The sequence below is a fragment of the Haliotis cracherodii genome, unplaced genomic scaffold, assembly GCF_022045235.1.
Source record: "Haliotis cracherodii isolate W230 unplaced genomic scaffold, xgHalCrac1.p SCAF_10, whole genome shotgun sequence".
NCBI lineage: Eukaryota > Metazoa > Mollusca > Gastropoda > Lepetellida > Haliotidae > Haliotis > Haliotis cracherodii.
This window is the reverse complement of record NW_027266265.1, coordinates 29,228,108-29,248,849: the sequence shown is the minus strand read 5'-3', so window position 1 is coordinate 29,248,849 and position 20,742 is coordinate 29,228,108. Positions and strand designations below refer to the sequence as shown.

At 38.9% G+C, this 20,742-nt stretch overlaps 2 protein-coding genes across 2 annotated transcripts; both read right to left on the bottom strand.

The window, feature by feature from the left end:
* Positions 1-2,841: 2,841 nt before the first annotated feature.
* Positions 2,842-9,612, bottom strand: LOC139454265 (chymotrypsin-like protease CTRL-1). Its single transcript, XM_071235878.1, has 8 exons — positions 9,382-9,612; positions 8,827-8,946; positions 6,994-7,266; positions 5,954-6,122; positions 5,319-5,443; positions 4,458-4,598; positions 4,038-4,192; positions 2,842-3,086 (listed from the first exon to the last, which is right to left on the bottom strand). The coding sequence occupies exons 1-8, from the start codon at positions 9,455-9,457 to the stop codon at positions 2,934-2,936; spliced, it is 1,212 nt and encodes a 403-aa protein (XP_071091979.1). The 5' UTR covers positions 9,458-9,612; the 3' UTR covers positions 2,842-2,933.
* Positions 9,613-11,669: 2,057 nt separating this feature from the next.
* Positions 11,670-18,287, bottom strand: LOC139454267 (chymotrypsin-like elastase family member 2A). Its single transcript, XM_071235880.1, has 8 exons — positions 18,209-18,287; positions 17,515-17,637; positions 16,010-16,201; positions 14,672-14,852; positions 14,231-14,367; positions 13,436-13,567; positions 12,608-12,753; positions 11,670-11,819 (listed from the first exon to the last, which is right to left on the bottom strand). The coding sequence occupies exons 1-8, from the start codon at positions 18,285-18,287 to the stop codon at positions 11,670-11,672; spliced, it is 1,140 nt and encodes a 379-aa protein (XP_071091981.1).
* Positions 18,288-20,742: the final 2,455 nt, after the last annotated feature.

Below are 20,742 nucleotides of genomic sequence, written 5' to 3'. Positions count from 1 at the left end.
CGCTAAAACCTTTTGCAATGTATGTCTCCAAATCTGCCCCAGCTACGTATACGCCCCAGTTAGATACTGATTTCCAGTGCTTTTGACTATTGTTTTGATAATGATAACAAGTATTCCTGTAGTTTCTCCAGATTACCGATGGTTAATTCTGACTCGATCGCCGATTGACAGGGGCGACGCCATGTTTGCTTGTAAACGCTGAAAGTAGTACCTACCTGACCTTTGATATTTGCATCTCTCTCCGAATATGACCCAAAAGGTTACCGTTTTTATCCGTTGGTTTTATCCTGCCGAGACACCTACCCGTTATATGATACAGACAAATAGCCACAAACCTATAGGACTAGAGTGATGACTTCAACTTTCCCATTATGTTAACCAATATTCCAGAAGCTGCAGTCTCTGGTGTCTACATTTGAGGTACAAGCAAAGATACTCTTTCTACGAAGATTTCAAAGAGCGCCATAGGACTATAGCTCAAAAGTTGTTTGTTCACGTGTTTCGCCAGGTAAATACTTCAGTTGCTTTTTAATTGTGACTGTGACGAATGCAACCAGTGGGACAGTATATGTTAACCTTTTCGCGAACACCTGGTATCATGAGTAATTGATAGTGATTAATAAACACATGCTTAAAGCATGGCCAGCATCTGATATGGACTCTGCTTTTAGCAGAGATTTCATATGTTTATAGAAATGGTTTGGACTCTTTTATTAGAGTGAGTGAGTCAGTTTGACGCCGCTTTGTACTGACAATATTTCAGTTATATCACAGCGTGTCAGTTTGATGTGTGAGTAAACCCCGTAATGGTACAGGTCCTTGACGTTTACCTGTCTGGTTAAGCATATGACCACGGGTACGGTGTTGACAGACCTAGAAACATTCTCAGAGCGAATCTGGCATTCGACCAAACGAGCATGGGACGTAGCTCTTCACAGTTAATTGAAACGCTGAGTGGATCCCCCGTGTCTCGTGTAATGAAGTTGCTTTTATGACGCTTTTGTCACGACAGGGCATGGGACACCAACAATCGGCTACATATACTGTACCCATATATATACATAGGGTGACGTTAAATATTAACTCACTCACTCACTCACTCACTCACTCACATAGGGGCAGTGGGGTAGTCTAGTGATTTAAGCGTTGGTTCGTCACGCCGAAGACTCGGGTTCCATTGCCCACATGGGTACAATGTGTAAAGCCCATTTTCCGGTGTCCCCCGCCGTGATATTATGAAATATTGCTAAAAGGGGCGTAAAACCATATTCACTCACACTCACTCACAGACATAGATAGATAAAATACAAAAGTCCAAAGATGAGCTGTATCATTTAGTCAACCGGTTTCACGAATATGATTTTCAAGTTTATATATATCACACGGATATTACATGCATGTACATGTGCATATATGTAGGGACCTTGTGTGTAATTTATCAGTAAACCCATTTATACCCAGAATATTAAGAAAGGACTTTATTTACAGAAGTCAACCGCTCACGACTATTTGCCAACACTGAAAGTTAGTTAATTTGTCTCTCGCCTCGAGACATTTACATTATCGTGACACTTTCTACGACAATATTTGCACTAGATTTAAACGACTCGGTGCGGATGGAAAGGTCAGGCGCTCTGGGATCGCCAGGACTTCATGATTCTAGTCACCACAATATGTCTTTTCACCTCAACCTTTTCCCCTTTGTCCTCATGAGACGTTTGAAGGAAGATAATTTAACAGTGAAAAGGTCTTCAAATAGGTAATGACTCTCGCCACTTTCGACCATAATTGATTGCTGGGGACCTATTATTCTCACCTTGAAAACTCACGGGGCAGATGGACTGACGCTAAGTCTCTGATAATATATAATCGATGGAAACAAAACATCTAGCCCTGTGAGATGCAGAATCAGAACCTGCGGAAAATCTAGACATGCTTCATTTGGGTCTTTTGCATTGGCTGGGCGGAAGGGAAAATTATGTGGTTCAGCGGCTGTGAAACACTCACTCTGTGTTTGTTGACTTTCTGACTTGGGTAGATGCTCCACACCAAAATCCTAAAACTCCTGTATGTTGATCATGATAACACTTTTTAACGTCATTAATTTTTAACATCACTAAACGCTCTCTCGATTTAGATGCAGAAATTTTAAAATAACTGTTGAAACTGGTCGCTATGATATGGTGGAGTATAACCAACGCCTGTGTGTACATTGTAAGTCTAAAGGCTCACACTATGTTGAAGAGGAAATGCATGTTTTGCGTGTCTGTGGTCACTAATCAGACATGAGGACACAGTATAACTCCAAGCTTGTCAAACAGCCTTATTTTTTTCAAACATTTATAAATCTCGTACAGAACAATTACATGGACGTGATATGTAAACTACCTCATATTTACATCAAGTAGACGTGTTGTTAAAAATAAGAAACTATTAGTGTAACCTGTGCCCTTTCTCTGATTTACACTGAAAGTGTCTTGCGTCGAAGGTCTTATTGTGATCTGCCTGCCTGAAAGTCGCAGAATTAGAGTATATTTTATCAAATTTAACTTTCCTTTTTTTGCTAACACAATTTACGAAAACTTCCTACAGGTCAAGCTTGAGTAAAGAAAAAGACTTATCTTTCGCGCTGTTGCTGTTGATTATATCAGAGGTTTGTAATTGTGATGCCAAATGAGATGAAAGTTGTTGATTGTTATTACCACCCCCGGCGCTTGGCATTATTGAGATAAAACATGCAGCAGGATATCAAATCGGAAAGCACGAAAACAGCGGGGTCTCATTGAAATTATTCCTTTAATCACACTCTTTGAAATACAAAATATTACAACATTTCCGATTTATAAATTGAATTGATTTAAATACACAACACGTCGTCCTGTCTGAAACAGCGACTCGTTGATCCGCAACATAAATTCACAAAAGTAAGATCGTCATGATAAGTTGCTTTCGATCCATTCGATATGACTACTTATATCGGTATAAAGCGTCACCGCATAGTCAGTACACGTGTATTCTGTAACGATGCCAAACAGGAAGTACTGGGTGTTTTCATCGGGGCATATCAACATACTCCCGCCATCAGTCTGAAACAAAGAATCGTGCAGGTAAACCTGACATGACACCAAACGTTCATTTGGTAATCTTAAGTATTGTTAACGTTGTTACAAAGTTTCCGACGTTTTCTGTACGACTTCTGTTTGTTCAAGGTTATAACATTCAATGCTTTCGTAAAGCTTTCGAAACGTTTTATGGTAGACATGTGGAGGACATTTCCAAATTTGACGCATCAGTGACGAAATGATGCCACATGCAAATCCCCATTTTGACTAGTACCATATTTCCCCGTGTGTGTATCAGGTGAGCAATTGCCTTGCCTTTGTATGTGTTTGTGGCATGCGCCACTGGTGAGAAAGGATACGCTTACCGTTTCGGGAACACCAGATATCAGGAGGACAGTAATATATGAACAAATGTTTATGATACATGTAAGGTCGTAGTCTTCCGGTCTTTCTATTGATTATGGAGAGCAGATGGTCGGGGTTCGATCCCCGGCAGCGTCACACCAAAAGACGTTAAAAGATGGTACTTGTTGTTATCCTGTCTGGCGCTAAGTATTTAGGGGCTAAAACATGGACTGGTCTGCTAGGAGTCAGTATACTGTGTCTCAGTGGGCTAGCACTACAAAATCGACATTAGTCCGGACTAGTACAAGAAGGCACACACACACATACACGTGCATGCAGGTCGCTACTTAAGTGCATTAATCTTGAATGCGGCGGTAAACCCCATTTCATCTCACCAACGAATAACATACTTGACTTGACTTGCTTGCATCTTTATTGTGGGACTTGCTTGCATCTTTATTGTGGGTTATTTTCAAGCCATTGGTAGACATAAAAACAGACTCGATTTGGATAACTTGAATAATCCGACCAGGAAAACCAATTACCAGTCTCTACAATGTAGGTACTCGCTTATTTTAAAAATTCGTACTGCGTTTTAATGAAAGGTTCTTCTTTCATCCTCAGACTTACTTTGCAATCAGTGTCCTCTTCGTCGTCTTGTAGAGAGCAAATTACGTCATCAGGCACCGTGCCGTTGGCATTCATGGCCAACAGCAGTTGAGAACACATGGAGGATTCGTACACTCTCACTGGCCGAACTTCGAGCACACTCGACACATCTGGATCTAATTTAGAAATGTAATCAACATAAAATGCTATCCGTTACTATAACATACGTCCACATTTACATCCAAGACCTTTCTTACATGTTGACTGAATCGATATTATCTACGTGAAGAAGGGAACTAAGTATAATCGACTATGATTAACAAACAGAAAGTATTTTCCATTATTTTATTCACTTGGGGAATCAAACACAGGTCTCCCCGACCGACCCTGTGGAAACCTGACATCCAAAAAGGGCTACCTGACTGGCCACTATGGACACACCTGTGATATCTCCCCACCCGGCCACCAGACAACGTCCAAACCCGAGACTGACCGGAGATGTGTTGACCTTAGGTAGACACACTGGGGAAATGCAGGGGTGGTTCACAACTTCGGCAAACTCCAACAGCACGAGATCAAAGCCTGTCGGGACAACACACTTAAACTTAAAGCTGGAGACATGTCCATTTGCAAGCACGTGTAATTATGTGATTATTTTGTTGTGAAGCATTTGGTAATTGTTGGTAACATAAACATATTATAAGGACAATCAAGTAATTGATATCATAAGCAATGACACACGTGCGATGCACATGCTCTCAACCAAGTCACCGAGTCTTCCTGATCCATTTCGTCAGCCCTTACGAAAAGCATAGATTGCTGGGCACCATTTTTTAACCAAATCTTCATGGTTGCAGACTTAAAGCTAAAATATGTCATAAAATATATTTCTATTTACAAGGACCGGCCGCGTCACACCAAAAGATGTTAAAAGACGGTACTTGTTGTTACCCTGTCTCGCGTTCGGCATTAAGGGGGTTAAGCAAGGACTGGTCTGCTTGGAGTCATTAGACTGTGTCTGAGTGGGGTATTCATGTTGAACAAGCCCTATAAATCGGCATCAGTCCGGACTAGTACAAGCAGCCACACACAGACACGTACCTGCACGTCGCTTTATGGGTGCAATAATCTTGGACGGGACTTTAAACCCAATTTCACCTCACCCTCACCATTTACAAGCATCTTGGTAACATACGTTTCCCAATAATGATTTATATATTTTGTATTCATCACATCCTGCATCGTTCTCTAATTCTAGCGTCTGAAAAGTCAAGCTGCTTTTGTTCACCTATCTTGAGTTACCTCTGGTGAAGGCTGTGTGGTGCGGGTGCCTAGTGATGGATGCAACCTCCACCTGTACTTCTGTGGCTTCCGCTTGTGTTGCGTCATATTCTCCCAATGTTAGAACTAGTTGAGATGTTGAAACCCTTAAAGAATACACTTTGACAGAGTAAGGAACCTAACAAACAGTTATTCCACTTCTTCAAATTACAATAATTACATGTATTAATCAATTTACATAATAACGTTTAAAACTTATAACCAAATATATGTTCTCTCTGAGAATGTATTAATGGTTATATGTTGAGGAAAGTGTTATTAAACCTTATGTCATTGTAGTCGTTTATAGTAAGATAATCAGAAATATTTAAGAAACACAAGGAACAATTGTTCTCGGTATCTGAGAATAGAGTTAGGGTTATATGATAGGTAGGAAGCAATATAAACAGGAATCTATGGTCTGGGTATTCTTGTATGTAATACAATGAGAAGAATCTAATAACAACCAGGGCCCGGTTCTGATGATGTAGTAATAATTCTGTAGAAGATCACTTTGTGACTGAGATATTACCCCACGACGAGAAAGGTTATCTGTAATCGTAAAATGTAATAAGATCAGGACCATTGTTGAAATGCACATTGTTGTTCATATTTACCCATCCACGCATCCAGTGACTGTTAACACGGCGTGGTCAGATACCAGCACGCCCGAGCAGTAGTGATGGCTGTATGTGGTCCTGATTGACACAACCCAGGGGAACACACATGCCCCACGTGTGCTGTTGAGAGGAAAGGAACCGATGTATCTTCGTTTGCCACAAGTTCCTGGTTGGAAATACATGACAAAAGTTAATTTAGCTGTTTATGGTAATAGTCTGTTTTGAATGGAATATGAAAATCCCATCAAAATCTATGCTTTTTGGTTGCATGATAGTTTGAAAATGTATGTACTTCTACCGGTAGTTTTTCATTGCACAGTGGAGCGATTTTAGCAGAAAGGTCTTTATATATAAACACATGCTTAGGATATAGTCGGAATCGTACAATAGACTCTATGGGTTTTGGCGATTTTGTCAGTGATAAAGGAAAGAGTTTAGTCGCTTTTATTTATGACTAAAGAAAAGGGTTTAGTTGCTTTTATTTATGATTAAAGAAAAGGGTTTAGTCGCTGTTATTTAGGATTAAAGGAAAGGGTTTAGTCACTTTCATTTAAAGTAAAGGGTTTTGCCGCTTTAATTAATGATTAAAGGAAAGGGTTTGTCGCTTTTATTTATGATTAAATGAAGGGTTTGTCGCTTTTATTTATGATTAAAGTAAAGGGTTTAGTCGCTTTTATTTATGATTAAAAGAAAGGGTTTGTCGCTTTTATTTATGATTAAAGGAAAGGGTTTGTCGCTTTTATTTATGATTAAAGGAAAGGGTTTAGTCGTTTTGTATTATGATTAAAGGAAAGGGTTCTGTCGCTTTTAATTATTATTAATGGAAAGGGTTTTGTCGCTTTTATTTTACTTAAATTGTTAGGCTTACTGCCAAATTGAAAAAGGTTGTTTTGAAGAGAATCTAAAGATCCAATGACATGAATTTTCGTTTAATTACGATTTACAAAATTTATACACTTAAAACTACCAATACTTCATCCTTGCTTTGACTTTAGTGTTTTTATTTCTACGACACCATGGCATGTTAAGTTTCCCACCTGTTGAGGTAGACCCATGTAAAGTTGTTTCAAAGCTTGAAAACGTTACAGCAGATGTGTCGACTCTGGATGTCGTCGTCGATGTTGGTAATGGTGTCGGTATTGTTGTTTTCCTTGGAAATGTATCTGTGGTAGTTGTAGAGTTGGAAGACATCCTAGTGACAGGCATGCAGCAGGTTGACCTGAAGTGTGGGCATGTTGTTGGCAAGGAATACTTCGTCTCGTAGTCTGGCATGCACCACTTTCGGCAAATACCACCAATGTACCAGCACGCTGTGAATGGACATCAACATGAGCATTTACAGAACACAGTTGCCAAAGCTATATGTTTTATATCAATGAACATTATTTTCACATGTGTACTTGTATGTCTTGGAATTTGAGTTTTGAAAATTTGGAATAGCAACAGAGGCTACTATTATACTGATTGTTCTACTAAAACATGACATGATTCAGCTAATGATTGTTCAGTGCTTTGGGGTTCTTTTCTATTCTTCTTTTTAAATTTCATAAAAAGGACTAAATACTTCCAGAAATAGTATACTGTAAACTTGCGGTTTTAAATCCTTCTATTTTTACTTCACTTTGCTCTCGTTAAAATGATGTTTTGATGTAAACAGACCGCCTGGTCTATTGTGATCTTTAACCCAAAACCAACATCAAACAACATGAAGTTGCCAATCCGGGAACCAATCGTTTTCCGTTGTGTGTCCAGGTAACAAAACGTTTTACAAACCACGGTGATATTTGAGTGTGTTTTCGTGTTTTTGGTCAGCTTTAAGTACATCAATAGATGCTCCGAAATTTACCTTGAAAACGAACTATGAAGACCTAATTTGCCCCAAAGTCATACTTACTGACTATTTGACTATTTGGTTTACATATCCGGACAATAGCAAGGATCCTTTAGTCACGCCGGACAAATAGTCAGTGGTTCTGAGTTGTTCCATATTCTTCATTATTAATATTTTTAGAACAGATTATATAAAGAGTTCAATTAATAGTAAGCCATAGGTCATGAGACATGTTTTTTTATCATCACGCAATCGGGGGAAGGGAGGGCATGGATTGGGAGGGCTGGATTGTTCTGACCTGAAACAGACTGTGTTGTGGATCCAACAAAATGAGGGTGAGAACAAAATGTTTGTCTTGAAGCGCTGACTTAAAAAAATCTGTCTCAAGGAATATTCAACTAAATATAACTCCAAACCACCATCAACCACCCAGCCATGGGCGAATGTTAAATGGTTGCTCCCTAACAATGATGGAATATACTGTTAATTTATACACAAATGGGGATATATCGAAATACAACTTATGTTATCATTTTGAATAGAATATACACCCAAATATATACCTATAATCAACATAAAGTCACACGGCTCTGTGGCTCGTCTCCATTCAGCTTTACAAACAAAGAGATTTCAGGGCCGAGATGACGGACAGAAGACGAAAAACGTTACACGGCATAGCTGTCTTGAACTCACACTAAAATACAACAATTACTTATACCGAGAAACATCCATTGGCAAAAGTGGTCCCTTAGATCGTTGTTTCCCTCTGCCTGTCTGATGACATTAAGTATATCTACGTGCATTATCAAACAATAACATTCACGTATTAATATCATTGTCTCATTATAATATCATATATTATTAGGCAATGACAATTAAAATGAAAAAGGTGTTAAATACTACAAAAAACGATCAAGAACCCGATTTCATTGAATGTAATAAAATTGGTATTAATGCTGTGTACTATTTCAAGGTATACTCTAAGTTATGCCTTTTACCCATGAAAAATTAATGTATTTATAATGCCACATGTACTTACGTAGTGCCACGCAGCAGGTGCCCTGGTAACCCATGCCGTTGTTGCAATAGTCTAACCCGAGGTTGACCTCGACAGGGTGACACAAACCCCGACACTCCCCGCCATAACGAAGGTGGCACACTAAACATATAGAACTGTTAATTTACAGGTCAGAGCCCAGTTTATGCAGTATCTGCAAGACATGGACATATGATAGCATTCCTAACATGTCTTTACAGCAAGGGAATCATTTCTTGGCATTATATGTGTTATAGATTAGCTGAAATATTAAACAAAACGAAAAGAAATCACTGATATTCTGCTTTCCTAGAGATACAAGCCATTGATCTTAATTGCATTTAACTTAAACACAACATGTATGGCTGATATGAATAGTGCCTTAGTTGCACATCAGTATCATAAATATATATACATGTAATATTATCATAATATTTTATAACTGATATAACACTGGACAGGTATTCATTTTGCATTTATACTTGTATTGTCAGTTAGCAGAGTAAATCATGTCAGTAAATCAGCCTTATTTCTTACAATACACGAAAGAATACGTACGTGACCAAAAGAAATATTGTGCGCAAACAGCTTGCAGATATAACAACCAACAAACACACAGTATCCAAGATAACATCCCAGTTACAGTTGAAGGTGCTGATCCTGTGGCGCCTGTTCAAGAAGATTCCCATTCTGTACCACGCTCTTGTACAAGCTCCTCCAACCTCTAACTTTTTGCGTTTCACCAGGCTTTGTTAACTATTTCTTCTATCGGTGTGAAAATCACGCCCGAATCGGTCAAACTCTTAACTTGTCAAACGACAATGACACCCAGTCTGCACATATGCAAGTTATGTATGGCCTCGTGCTTTCAGACTTCAAGACTAATAAGATCACACTCTCCACAGCTTTGAACTCTTGCCCTAACCCTAGACAGATACATGTTATGGGTGTTTGTTCACGAATCCTTCTCGGATCGTAGAAACATGTTCTCTTCTTATGTAAATAAAACTGCAAGAAAACTACGACGTAATGACCACTCGTATGTTTATGTATTTTAACGTGATGCTGCACAAAAAGCATCTCAATCCTTGTAACGCATTGTGAGGGGCATATGAAGTGAATCCATCGCAACTTTCAATGTTCTTGATACTATCGAACACGTTTAACTGTGTTAGTGTTAAATGAATAACTTAAGAACTAAAAAGAACTAAAGAAACTGATCACAATGTATCTCCATGCAGCAAAACTATAGCCAATACTAACTGCCTTTTGACAGCTTTGATAAATTCTTGTCGTCAGGCCAATCTTTGTTGACAAACTGATTTGTCATACATTTAAGGTTTATTTATACTTAGGCAATACTAGTATGTGTGTTTGTATCTAATGTCTAATCTATATAATCTAATCTGTGTGTGTGTGTGTGTGTGTGTGTGTGTGTGTGTGTGTGTGTGTGTGTGTGTGTGTGTGTGTGTGTGTGTGTGTGTGTGTTGTGAGCCGATAAGGCTGTAATTGTTTATGTAAATATGTCCATTTCTGCATCAGTAGTGTTGATATTTGCCTGTTTGTTTACATGTACAGGAAATTGTTGTCATAACAATGTAAATAAAAGGACCCAAACCCCTTCTATATCAATAAGAAATTTCAGCCAAAAACAGAGTCGATTGTACGATTCCGACTATTTGATGAGTATAATCACAATGAAAACAGCTGCATACGTTTGATCGCTTACTATGAATGTTGTCAATCTTGGAATTGTATGTGGAATTGAAGCCATACTGTACAGGAAATACATTTTTCAACACATAATAGCAATAATCTTGATTATTTGACGCATCTATTGTAGACTAACGTTCTTGCATGCTGATAAATGTTCAGTAATACTCCTCACCTAATTCGACACATCAGCATGCTTATTTACACTATTATTACAGTTGCTGTTGAAAGTGGTTTACTGAATCTTGTCGATCTGCAAGGTGATGGCAGAAATGAGAGCTGGGAAGTTTCTGAAGACAACTTTGAAATCTAAAACCCTTTTACAAAAACATAACACAAAGCGAATATTTACATTTCGTGTGTTATTATTGTGAATATTCAAACATAGACAAGTATCAGGTAGCCTGTTGTAATTATGTTGTGGTAATTCCTGCATTAGGTATGTTATACATGTTTATACACAAAACGAACTATAGGCCTCAAGACCAGATGTACCAATAAACTGATTCTGATCGTGGTGACTGATAGTTTTAGATTTCATATTCCTCCTCATCGAACTGAAGTAGCATGATGTCATACTTCTGTCGAAGTTGATGAACAGCTCCGCTTCTGACATGTCTTGAAAGCACAACCGATGAAGAAAAGGGTAATATTCAGGCTGATGTGTATATGTTACTGTAAGATTGTGAAACTAGGGAATCGTGAAATCCCTGAATAAGATGACCAGTGATTTCATGAAATTCCTGTATTACTTTTGAAAACAAGCAGAAAGACGTTTTGTGCACTTCATCCCATACAATACCATGATTAAACAAGTAATGAATAACAAAAAAAATGTTAGTCAAATTCTATATTCTACCTGAATCAACTCTTATCAACATCTCCATACACAAAATTTAATAAATGTTTATGTATTGCAACAGCTGAATCTGTTAAACTTCAATTATTTCTTGTCAATGGACCATAAACAGGAAAAGACACAGAATACACTATTTATTGCTACAATTGAGGCTGTGGTGGCATCAACAGATACAACGTAATTTTGACTGGGTTAACTCTTTACACAAAGTTATCTCTATGACAGCAACTCACCCAAAATATAATTAAATTACTAGTAATTGACCCAAATGCTTCTACAGGTTTGGAAGAATCCATGGAATATGTCCCCGAACATCCGTATAAACCACAGGAAGTGTTTGTGAACATGCGTTGTCGCTGATGACACCAATGAGCGTCCACACGTTCGGCTGTTGTTCACAGACCAGCATTCCACCGTTGTCTCCCTGAACAAATATCAAAGTACAATCAACCATCATAGTCTGATATAACGAAGAATGTTGTATCGAAGTCTTCTTGAGCTATGGACAGGCCACAGCTGTACAGCCCATGACTACACTAGACAAATTAGATACATGTACTATTCATCTGCAGAGTCAACAAATGTGATTCGTTTGAATGTAGCATTTGCTTTCAAATAAATGCGCGCGTGGTTCTAAAGCACTGCAGCGTAGTGATTAGAGCGTTTGCCCAGAGATCGGAATTCCTACCAAAAGACGTTAGACGATTATGCTTGTTATTTCCCTGCCTGGTACTCCGCAATAAGGAGATGAAACAAGAACTGGTCGTCCAGGTGCTCGTATGCTGTGTCTGATAAAGGTATCCATGCTAAACTGTGTGTTAGCGCTATAACTTCGACATAATTATGCATTAATCCAAACTAGTACATGCAGCAAGACACACACACACACACACAGACGCACACGCACACGCACACGCGCACACACACACACACACACACACCTCGCTATATGCACGTAAGTGCAATAATCTTGAACACGATGATAAACCCCGTTTTACCTAGCCTCACTTCAAACATGTGGTCGTCATATACCTAAATGACCACGCTGTAACCAAAATGAACTTTGCCATGTATAAACATGATACTGATGGTAATGTGTTAATTAATGCAACAGGAAAGAATAATAAGAAAACAAAAGATAAAAATGTTGTCAAATGGAACTACCCAGCAGATGAGGCAACCCATTTTACCTAAGCTATTCATAACATTTACCTGGCAAGCATCTGTGCGGTCTATGAAAGGAGCAGAACACAGCTTATCCGGAGGAAGTTGGGAATTCACTCCTAATGCTAAGACGATGGAACACACCGCGTTGTTGACCACGTTCACACGGGACTCATGCAGCAGGCCATCGGAAGCTGAAACGAATCTTACGTTTCTTAACATGGAGCAACTATGGACAAAAAACTAAGTCGATAATGCACCCAAGGAAAGTTTATTTACGTAGAATGTAATGCTACATGTGAACCAAAAACGACAGAGGTTATTTAGTAAAGGGTTGAGGCGATATTATATTTCGTCACCTTCGGGGTACGTGCGGTATGATATAACAGGCAAATGCCTTTCTTCCAGTCTGTTCCCTTAGCTGACGTAAGAAATAATTATTACGCATATTGATAATGGTACAATACTGAGTATGATAACTGTTTTTACATAAATTCGAATTTATTGAGACTTCTGTCGACGGAAGCTGACGATTCTAGCATGTATTCTAACATATACACTTGATTGTGTGATGTGTTTTCATGCCGCTGTCACATAGCAGGAGTACTGACTTGCGGTGTCAGGCTGCAAACACATACCTTTGAGGCATACTGAGTGGCGGGTGCTACCGACAGGGCAAGACATGCTTACCCTTTTCGCTCACACCTAATCTCATCACTGAGTTTCAGTGATCCATTCACATAATGTTCACCGCTAGTGTGTATTTTACACTCAATTGAATCTGATTCGTTGGACAATCGAGGCTGGCTATTTTCAAGCATTGAAGCATATATTTATATGATGAATTAAATTGATATCCATCGATGCCAAACATACCTGCATTAAAACCCCACCCAGCGATGAAGCATCTGGTGGCGGGAAGGATGTCTTCGGCTGCACGAGGCAGGCAGGCTGGCTGGGCGGGGACAGGAGCAGATGACTCCAAAGTAAGGATTGCTATATCATTGCCTGTGGAGTATAGGTGACTATTTCACAAATGATATTTTTAAAACGTTGGTGAAATCAAAATAAATCCAAAAGAGTGATTTCTTACTCCAATATACATTCTATAGTGCTCGATACAACACTTAAATAATACTTCTTAATGAAAGGGCTGATTTAAATTAGTCTTAGCCACATCATTGTGTACTGTGGACTCCAACAAGAATACTAATGTTAATGTTTATACTAACACACACACACACACACACACAAACACACACACACACACAAACACACACACACACACACTCATCTTCTAATATTTATCATTAATGGCAGTTTTCCTATTCTTATAAACCTAACAGTCGTCTTTTTTCACGAATTTTCATTTTAAAATCTTTGTGTGGAGACAAGCGGTTTCCGCCAAAATGGTGTACGTCCGGCATCATTTAGTACTTCCGATCCACATTAGGCCGATACGCGGTGAAATTCAGTTCCACATACTAAATCTGCAACATACTTTCATCATTCATTCAAGACCAATCAAGTTCATAAGGAACACATATGCTTACACTTCTATAAGCATGCATATTAGAATAGTCAGATACATTCGAATGTACCATGCATATGCATGTTCATTTATGTATCGATCATTCACCAACGCACCCTACACTATTCAGAGCAAAGTACCTTGCAACGTGTCCCCTGGTCGTGGTGGACCGAAGGCTGGATGGACCATGGTGCCACGAACACGAATGTCTGTTTCTCCAATTTCTCCTTGGTTGTTTATATTGTTTTCTGTGATGGTCACATACATGGTCGAAGCACTGAGGGGCATACAATGTTAGGATGGAAATACATATGTCGCTTTAACTTGACCAAACAATAATTAAATCCGTATTACAAAATGTGTTAACGTAGTTCCTGTGTCATTTTGTTGGAGACGATTTCGCGATTTGCCCAAACATCTGGTATAATCACTATATTATAATCACTTCTTATGATTATAACAAGGGTTGTGTCTTTCTTTACTTTCAAATATGTATTCTGAACACAAGAAACGTTAACTTCATCCAAGTTTGATGAAAATGTTATTTTATCAGCCTTGGATATCTGCCCTGAAAACAATACCTTTCAGCACAGCTAGCCGTGGTTAGGACCCTGTTGTTTCTAATGAGTACTCCAGCACATATGTGTGTGCCGCTGGATGGCGAACCAGTCTTGATGGATACCATCCAGGGCCACTGAGAAGGAGAGTCCACAGGGCTGCCTCCCAGGATCCGTGAACTAAAGATTCGTCTTCCTCCACAGTCTGGTATAATTGTGATGACATACAAAGAGGATATTAGTCGAGTTTCCGTATGGTAAATATATTAAATAATATATCAGTTATTTAAATGCAGTATGCAGGCCTCTTGTCTGACTGTTCTAATTTCATGCAATAATCTCATATATATGACGCAGTATATACGTATAAACAAATTAGATTTCTACAGACTTTTTACTGTTGTTATGCCACGTGGTACAAGTAGTCATATCTACTGCACACAGGTGATAAATCAGGCAAAGGTAAGGAAAGTTGGTATCTTAAAGGATGGGTGACCGTGTTGGCAAGCTTGAACCCTGAGCTCTTCTCGAGCTCTGATCATGCCTCACACTGAAGGCAAGTTGTGGTGTCTTTTTAGCCAAGTGGTTTTGATTAAAATATGCCTCAGTTTACTGAGCAGTGAATTGGTACCCGGAGAATCAGTTGGTAATGTGATAGCTTAGTTTCTATACTCCCCATGGAGCTGGGAATGAAATTCAATTTAAGAATGATCGATCTACCAGGGTAATAATGGTGCGTTTAGAAAATGATATCAAGCATGGAAAAGCGAGATAGAAATGGAATGTCATGACTTGAAACATCAATGTCTAAAGAGTTAAATTTGAATTGTGTTCGTTACGAAAAACGAATAGGGACAAACATTATTGAAATGACAAGTTCAAATCAACTATATATACACATGAACCACCTCTTTGTCATTCCATCAGGGAAATTCGCAACTCTTTAACATACATTCCTTGGTGGTTCATAAATTGGATACATCTGAACAGGACCCGTGAAGATCCGGGTTAGAATAGGTCTTCAGCAACCCATGGTTGCCGTAAAAGGCGACTATGCTTGTCGTAAGAGGCGACTAACGGGATCGGGTGGTCAGGTTCGCTGACTTGGTTGATGCATGTCATCGATCCCAATTGCGTGGATCGATGCTCAGGATATCAATCAGTGGCTTGTCTGGTCCAGAGTGCGGCGTTAAACAACAACCCAACCAACATCTGAACAGATGGGGCCTTTAACTGACTCATCATCTGATGAAGGGACAAGTAGCACTGAGATGTCATTATGAACAATAAATATGTTGTTATCCAAACAACGTTTCACTTTTCCATACTTAAAATCAAATAACATAGATAAGCATGTCTTACTGGAGAATATGTTTGGTCTGGAGGTAGGACCGATAGGTTGCATTGTGAATGGCCCAAATGACCTAATGCCCTCGGGCCTTCTCAGGCAACATGTCTGTTGCGAGTTGAAACATCGCACTTTGTATGTGTACTCCGTCTCTGTTAAACTGAGACATCCACTTCGGCGACATACTCCACCATAAGCTGAACAAGCTACAAAAAACAAAAGGACAATTTAGTATTACTAGGACTCCGGCTTGTTGTCCTTGACATCACATCCTGCCTTCATGTTATGTACCTACATGTGATCTCATTATCAATCTGGATCCTTTCACCGACGATCGCAGTGGGAGTTCTGGGTTAGAATAGGCCCCCATCAACACGTGACCCACCAGGAGAAAAGGAACCTTATGGGTCCTGGGTACAATTGTGCAGTGACGTCATAAAGAAAGAAGTTTGACGTCAACTTAGTTCCGTTAAAATGGTCATGTGTACGGACTGTTATAAGTCTGAAAATGGGACTTTGCAGAAAAATATTTCAAACGTTTAATGCCATGCATCACAGTCATTGATATGAATTGAAGCTTATGATTTGCATTTAATTGCCTAAGATACCGTAGTATTAAAATGTATTACGAAGTCAAAATGTGATTTTTCACCCACAAGGTCCCTCATCTGATGGTTGGTCACAATTATGCTCATAACGTATTCGCGGCTGCATGGATCGGATAGTCAGGGCTACAATTCCTTATGGCAAAGTGAATAAATGACTTGAAGACAACCTTGGGTTTTATTTCTGTTATATATGTTTCAGTCAATGTGTAAATTCAGTCAATTTGTTAAATGATTAAAAGTTTCACTGAGGCAATTTACAAAATGCCAAACATTTCAGTCATTTTAAAATCATTTTTCCGTCGGATTGAAATAAGGTTATTGAGGAGTTGGAAAGGGCTTATGCTATGATGAGAAGCCAAAAAAAGTAAACAAAATATACATTGATTTTTAATCCTATTATTTGTAATCACTTGGTGATAAAATTAAGTATAAAAATGTCTGAAATTCGTTATCATGATATAATAAATGGAAACAATGATTGTAAAATGACTGAAAATATTCCATTGCCTAAGTAAAAAAATCCGTCACTTTACAACCTGACGTAACATATACAACGCTATTTAGCTGTGGACATGAAGATGATGTATTTAGTATACATTTTCACTTTAGCACACGTAGCTATGGCGCTGACAACCACAATCAACAACACCCAGGATATCCAGGAATGCAACTCGGCACATCAAATCTATGTGACTGCAGCGTTTTAGACCATAATACAATTTGTAAATGTTATCCATCCCGACCAAGCATGAGGACCCTATATTTATTGCACCTTAAACCAATGATCTCCACGTCCCTGGGCATTCCAGCAACGTTAAAGTGCTGTAAATGTAGACAGTCGTAGCATGGTGAACTTCTGTAAAATAGTTTGGGGATACATGGATTCATCGAATGGATATAAGTATACTTACGTAGCTCGGCAGCGCAGCATGTTCCTAAAGCTCCAAATCCACACGGCACGGGCCCTAACATGAACTCCCCCGGATCACACGATGCCCTGCACTGACCACAGAACCGCCAGCATCGGTTTCTGGCTGTTAAAAGACTGTGTGTGGTTATGTAAGATCTTAGTCATACCCGTTTCTCAAAAGTCATCCAAAGCATTTCTCAATCAATACAGCATATGATTGGAAGAATTGAAATACACTTACAAAAGAAAGTATACACACTTGTTTGACGGTGGCTACACATGATACAGACAATAAATGGATATTCAATGGTGGTGTTTTTGATACGGGTATCATAGTTTTTTACCTTAAGTTTGCAGTGTTTCGGCGACTGTTTTCAATCTAGAAACGTTTTGATAACGTTTGTAGTTTATAAACCGAAAACGTTACAACTTTTCATCAGTTTCTTTACATATGTGTTGCTTCTGAAAGCCATGATCCAAAGACATTGGTTTATATATACGTAACTCTGTTTTAGAACTCAAATGTATATTTTACAGTCCATCACCAAGAAAATATACAAAACATTTTCCTTGTAAATTGTATTGGTACTATCAAATAAACTACATTGTACATGTATGCAGTTCAAATGGCAAGATAAAATAATCAATCATAACATGAACGACGATTGACAGACAAATCACCTCTTATTACTCACCGAAACGAGAATAGAATAGAGCCTCAACGTTCGGAGAGGTGAAGATAACTTCTAAAATCAGAAGAGCTAAAACAAGCATGGTGGTCAGCAATCCTTGTCACTTTGACAGCACAAGACTCTTTATATATTGCTTACACTAATGCCACCTTTGTTTGCAGAGTAGAGAAGGCATCTTGGAATTATCTGTCGTGTAGGTGATGTTGTGATGGTTCAGATCATAAAATGCATGGTCTCCTCTGCGTTTTAGATTATCATTATGGGTACAGTCTGTTATGATTGGTTCAGTTGTATTTGTTTCCCTTCTCAAGTGAAATACCTCTGTGTACGGCGGCTAATCACAAGCTTTCTTGGTGCGGATTACTAGCACAAGTGCGGACAAAAAGGCGTTGGACTGACCTTTGAACGTGTTGGGCTTTAATGGAAGATAAGAGGGATAAACGCGTTTCAAAAGTATTGAAATGTCAACACCGAAACGACTGTCCACGCAAGAACGCATGGTATTCATCTGGTGTATTGTTTGCTGGACGTTTTTGTAAGAAAAATTGAAAGTCATTCAACATCCTTGTACACTGGTGTAGCTTATTGTATTTATCAGCACACACCGATGGTCCAATCGTCGTATGAGGCTCAGTTATTTTCTGTCCAATGTTGCGTTCCTAAGTCTTGCCAGAAACCTTAGTTGTGGGTTTGAATCTCGTTCTGATTATATTTCTAGATTTGTAATCACAATGGCCGTGCTTGTGGTTTTTACCATAATATGGGATAGCATCGAGCATCAAATTGACAAGCTCGATGCTCATAATGTCTATCACTGGATTGTCTTATCCAGACTCGATTATTAAAGACTGTCGTCATATAGCTAGAATATTGCTGAGTGCGGCGTTAAACAAAAAATAAACATTTTGACAAGCAATGTCAGCCAAAAGGTTTCTGGAGTGACTTAACCATTCCTTTGTTGGTGAAACAATAGTTGAAAAGCTTAGCTGTAACCAAAATGGGTCGTTCCATAAAACGTGAATAAAATGCACGTTCTAATCAATTTCAGTGTGCCGTGTGGTATCCCTGGGATTCATTTCTATGCGTAAACAGTGCAGAGGGGCTGTAAAAAATGAAGTAAAGCTTCAAAGGCAGCACTCCTCGTGCCACACGTCTCCCAGGTATATTGTAAATATGGAATTTCCTTCAAGATTTTATCCCTTATATACTTCCTATGGACGAGCCTGCATGTTCGCAGCTTTCTCTGGAAGTGTTGCTTATATAGCCACCATAAGCTTTTTCTTAACAACAATTTTGGTATGGGCAAATGAATGATGTAAACAAGGGATTTCTGTTTTCGTTTTTGTTTTCTTCATGTCCTCCATTTGGCATTTTGATAAAGACAGTTCTCAGTTCATACGTCTCTTCCCACCCTTAACAACGTCAAGCTGAAATATCACTGCGACACCGCCAACTAACACCACACGTGTTTGTGTGGTTGGGGACTGAAAAGTCAAGAAAACACGATATTCACTTGAAAGGAATTACGGCTTAAAACGTAATCCCGTAAAGGGATTTGTAAAACCTTTCAAAGTTTCAACATTCAAAGAATCGTAGTTGTAAAGCAAAACAAACAAAACATTTTTGAAGCAATTTAAAAAATACGAACCTCATTTTATTATATAATTGCAGTGAAAATCACTGAACCCTCCGAAATTACATCTGCCGAGTGACCATAAACTGATAGCGTCACTCTCGACATTGGTAAAATGATATATCACCACTAGGCAAAGTTTGAGGCTACTTGTCATGGCTAGGTTAGCATCACCAAATTGGCACTTCATGACTCGAAGAGATATCTTGACGTTGGTTAAAGAAACTTGATGTATCTGAAATTTGATGTATCCATAAACGTTTCTGCTAAAAGCAAAAACAGAGTTCATTGTACGATTCCGACTATTTCATCACTACGTGGTTATGAGTTACTATTAAATACTATTGACACCTTAAAGCTAATGCCTTTGGAGCTATATCGAGATGCTTCTATTGGAATGGAAACTTGTTAAAAGTAGAAATGCAAATGTACATGTGGTGTTCGTTACTTTTACATGTTGGCCTATATTGATAGGAAACGTTTCAGAAACATTAGGATATACTGTCTTTCCAATTGGATTGGGTATATCATTTTTAATGGGTTTACTGTTAAGGACATTAACTTACTTTCCTAGATGCCCAACAGAAAAGTTTATTGTTTCAGTGGTCTAGAGGTTGAACTTCCGCCCGGAGAGCAGAAGGTCGAGGTTCTCCGATCGCGACATACCAAAATTCGTTGAAAGATGGTTCGAACGTTGTTACCCTGCCTGGCTAAAACAAAGACTGGTCCCTCGGAGTCAGTATACTGTTTCTGGGTGGGGTATTCATGTTAAACTGCGGCATGGTATCTCAGTGGGCTGGAACTATAAAATCGGTAATATTAGTCCGGACTAGTCTAGTACAAGCAGTCACACACACACACACACACACACACACACACACACACACACACACACACACACACA

What these genes read in the sequence shown, in the direction of transcription:
- LOC139454265 (XM_071235878.1), bottom strand. Translation starts at nt 9,457, where the DNA reads ATGTTATCTTGGATACTGTGTGTTTGTTGGTTGTTATATCTGCAAGCT. An exon ending in ACAATATTTCTTTTGGTCAC is followed by an intron (nt 8,947 to 9,381) that starts GTACGTATTCTT and finishes CTATATGTTTAG; the next exon opens with TGTGCCACCTTCGTTATGGC. An exon ending in CACCTGCTGCGTGGCACTAC is followed by an intron (nt 7,267 to 8,826) that starts GTAAGTACATGT and finishes GTCCATTCACAG; the next exon opens with CGTGCTGGTACATTGGTGGT.
- LOC139454267 (XM_071235880.1), bottom strand. Translation starts at nt 18,287, where the DNA reads ATGCTTGTTTTAGCTCTTCTGATTTTAGAAGTTATCTTCACCTCTCCG. An exon ending in ATGCTGCGCTGCCGAGCTAC is followed by an intron (nt 16,202 to 17,514) that starts GTAAGTATACTT and finishes TGTTTTTTGTAG; the next exon opens with CTTGTTCAGCTTATGGTGGA. An exon ending in CAGACCAAACATATTCTCCA is followed by an intron (nt 14,853 to 16,009) that starts GTAAGACATGCT and finishes CAATTATACCAG; the next exon opens with ACTGTGGAGGAAGACGAATC.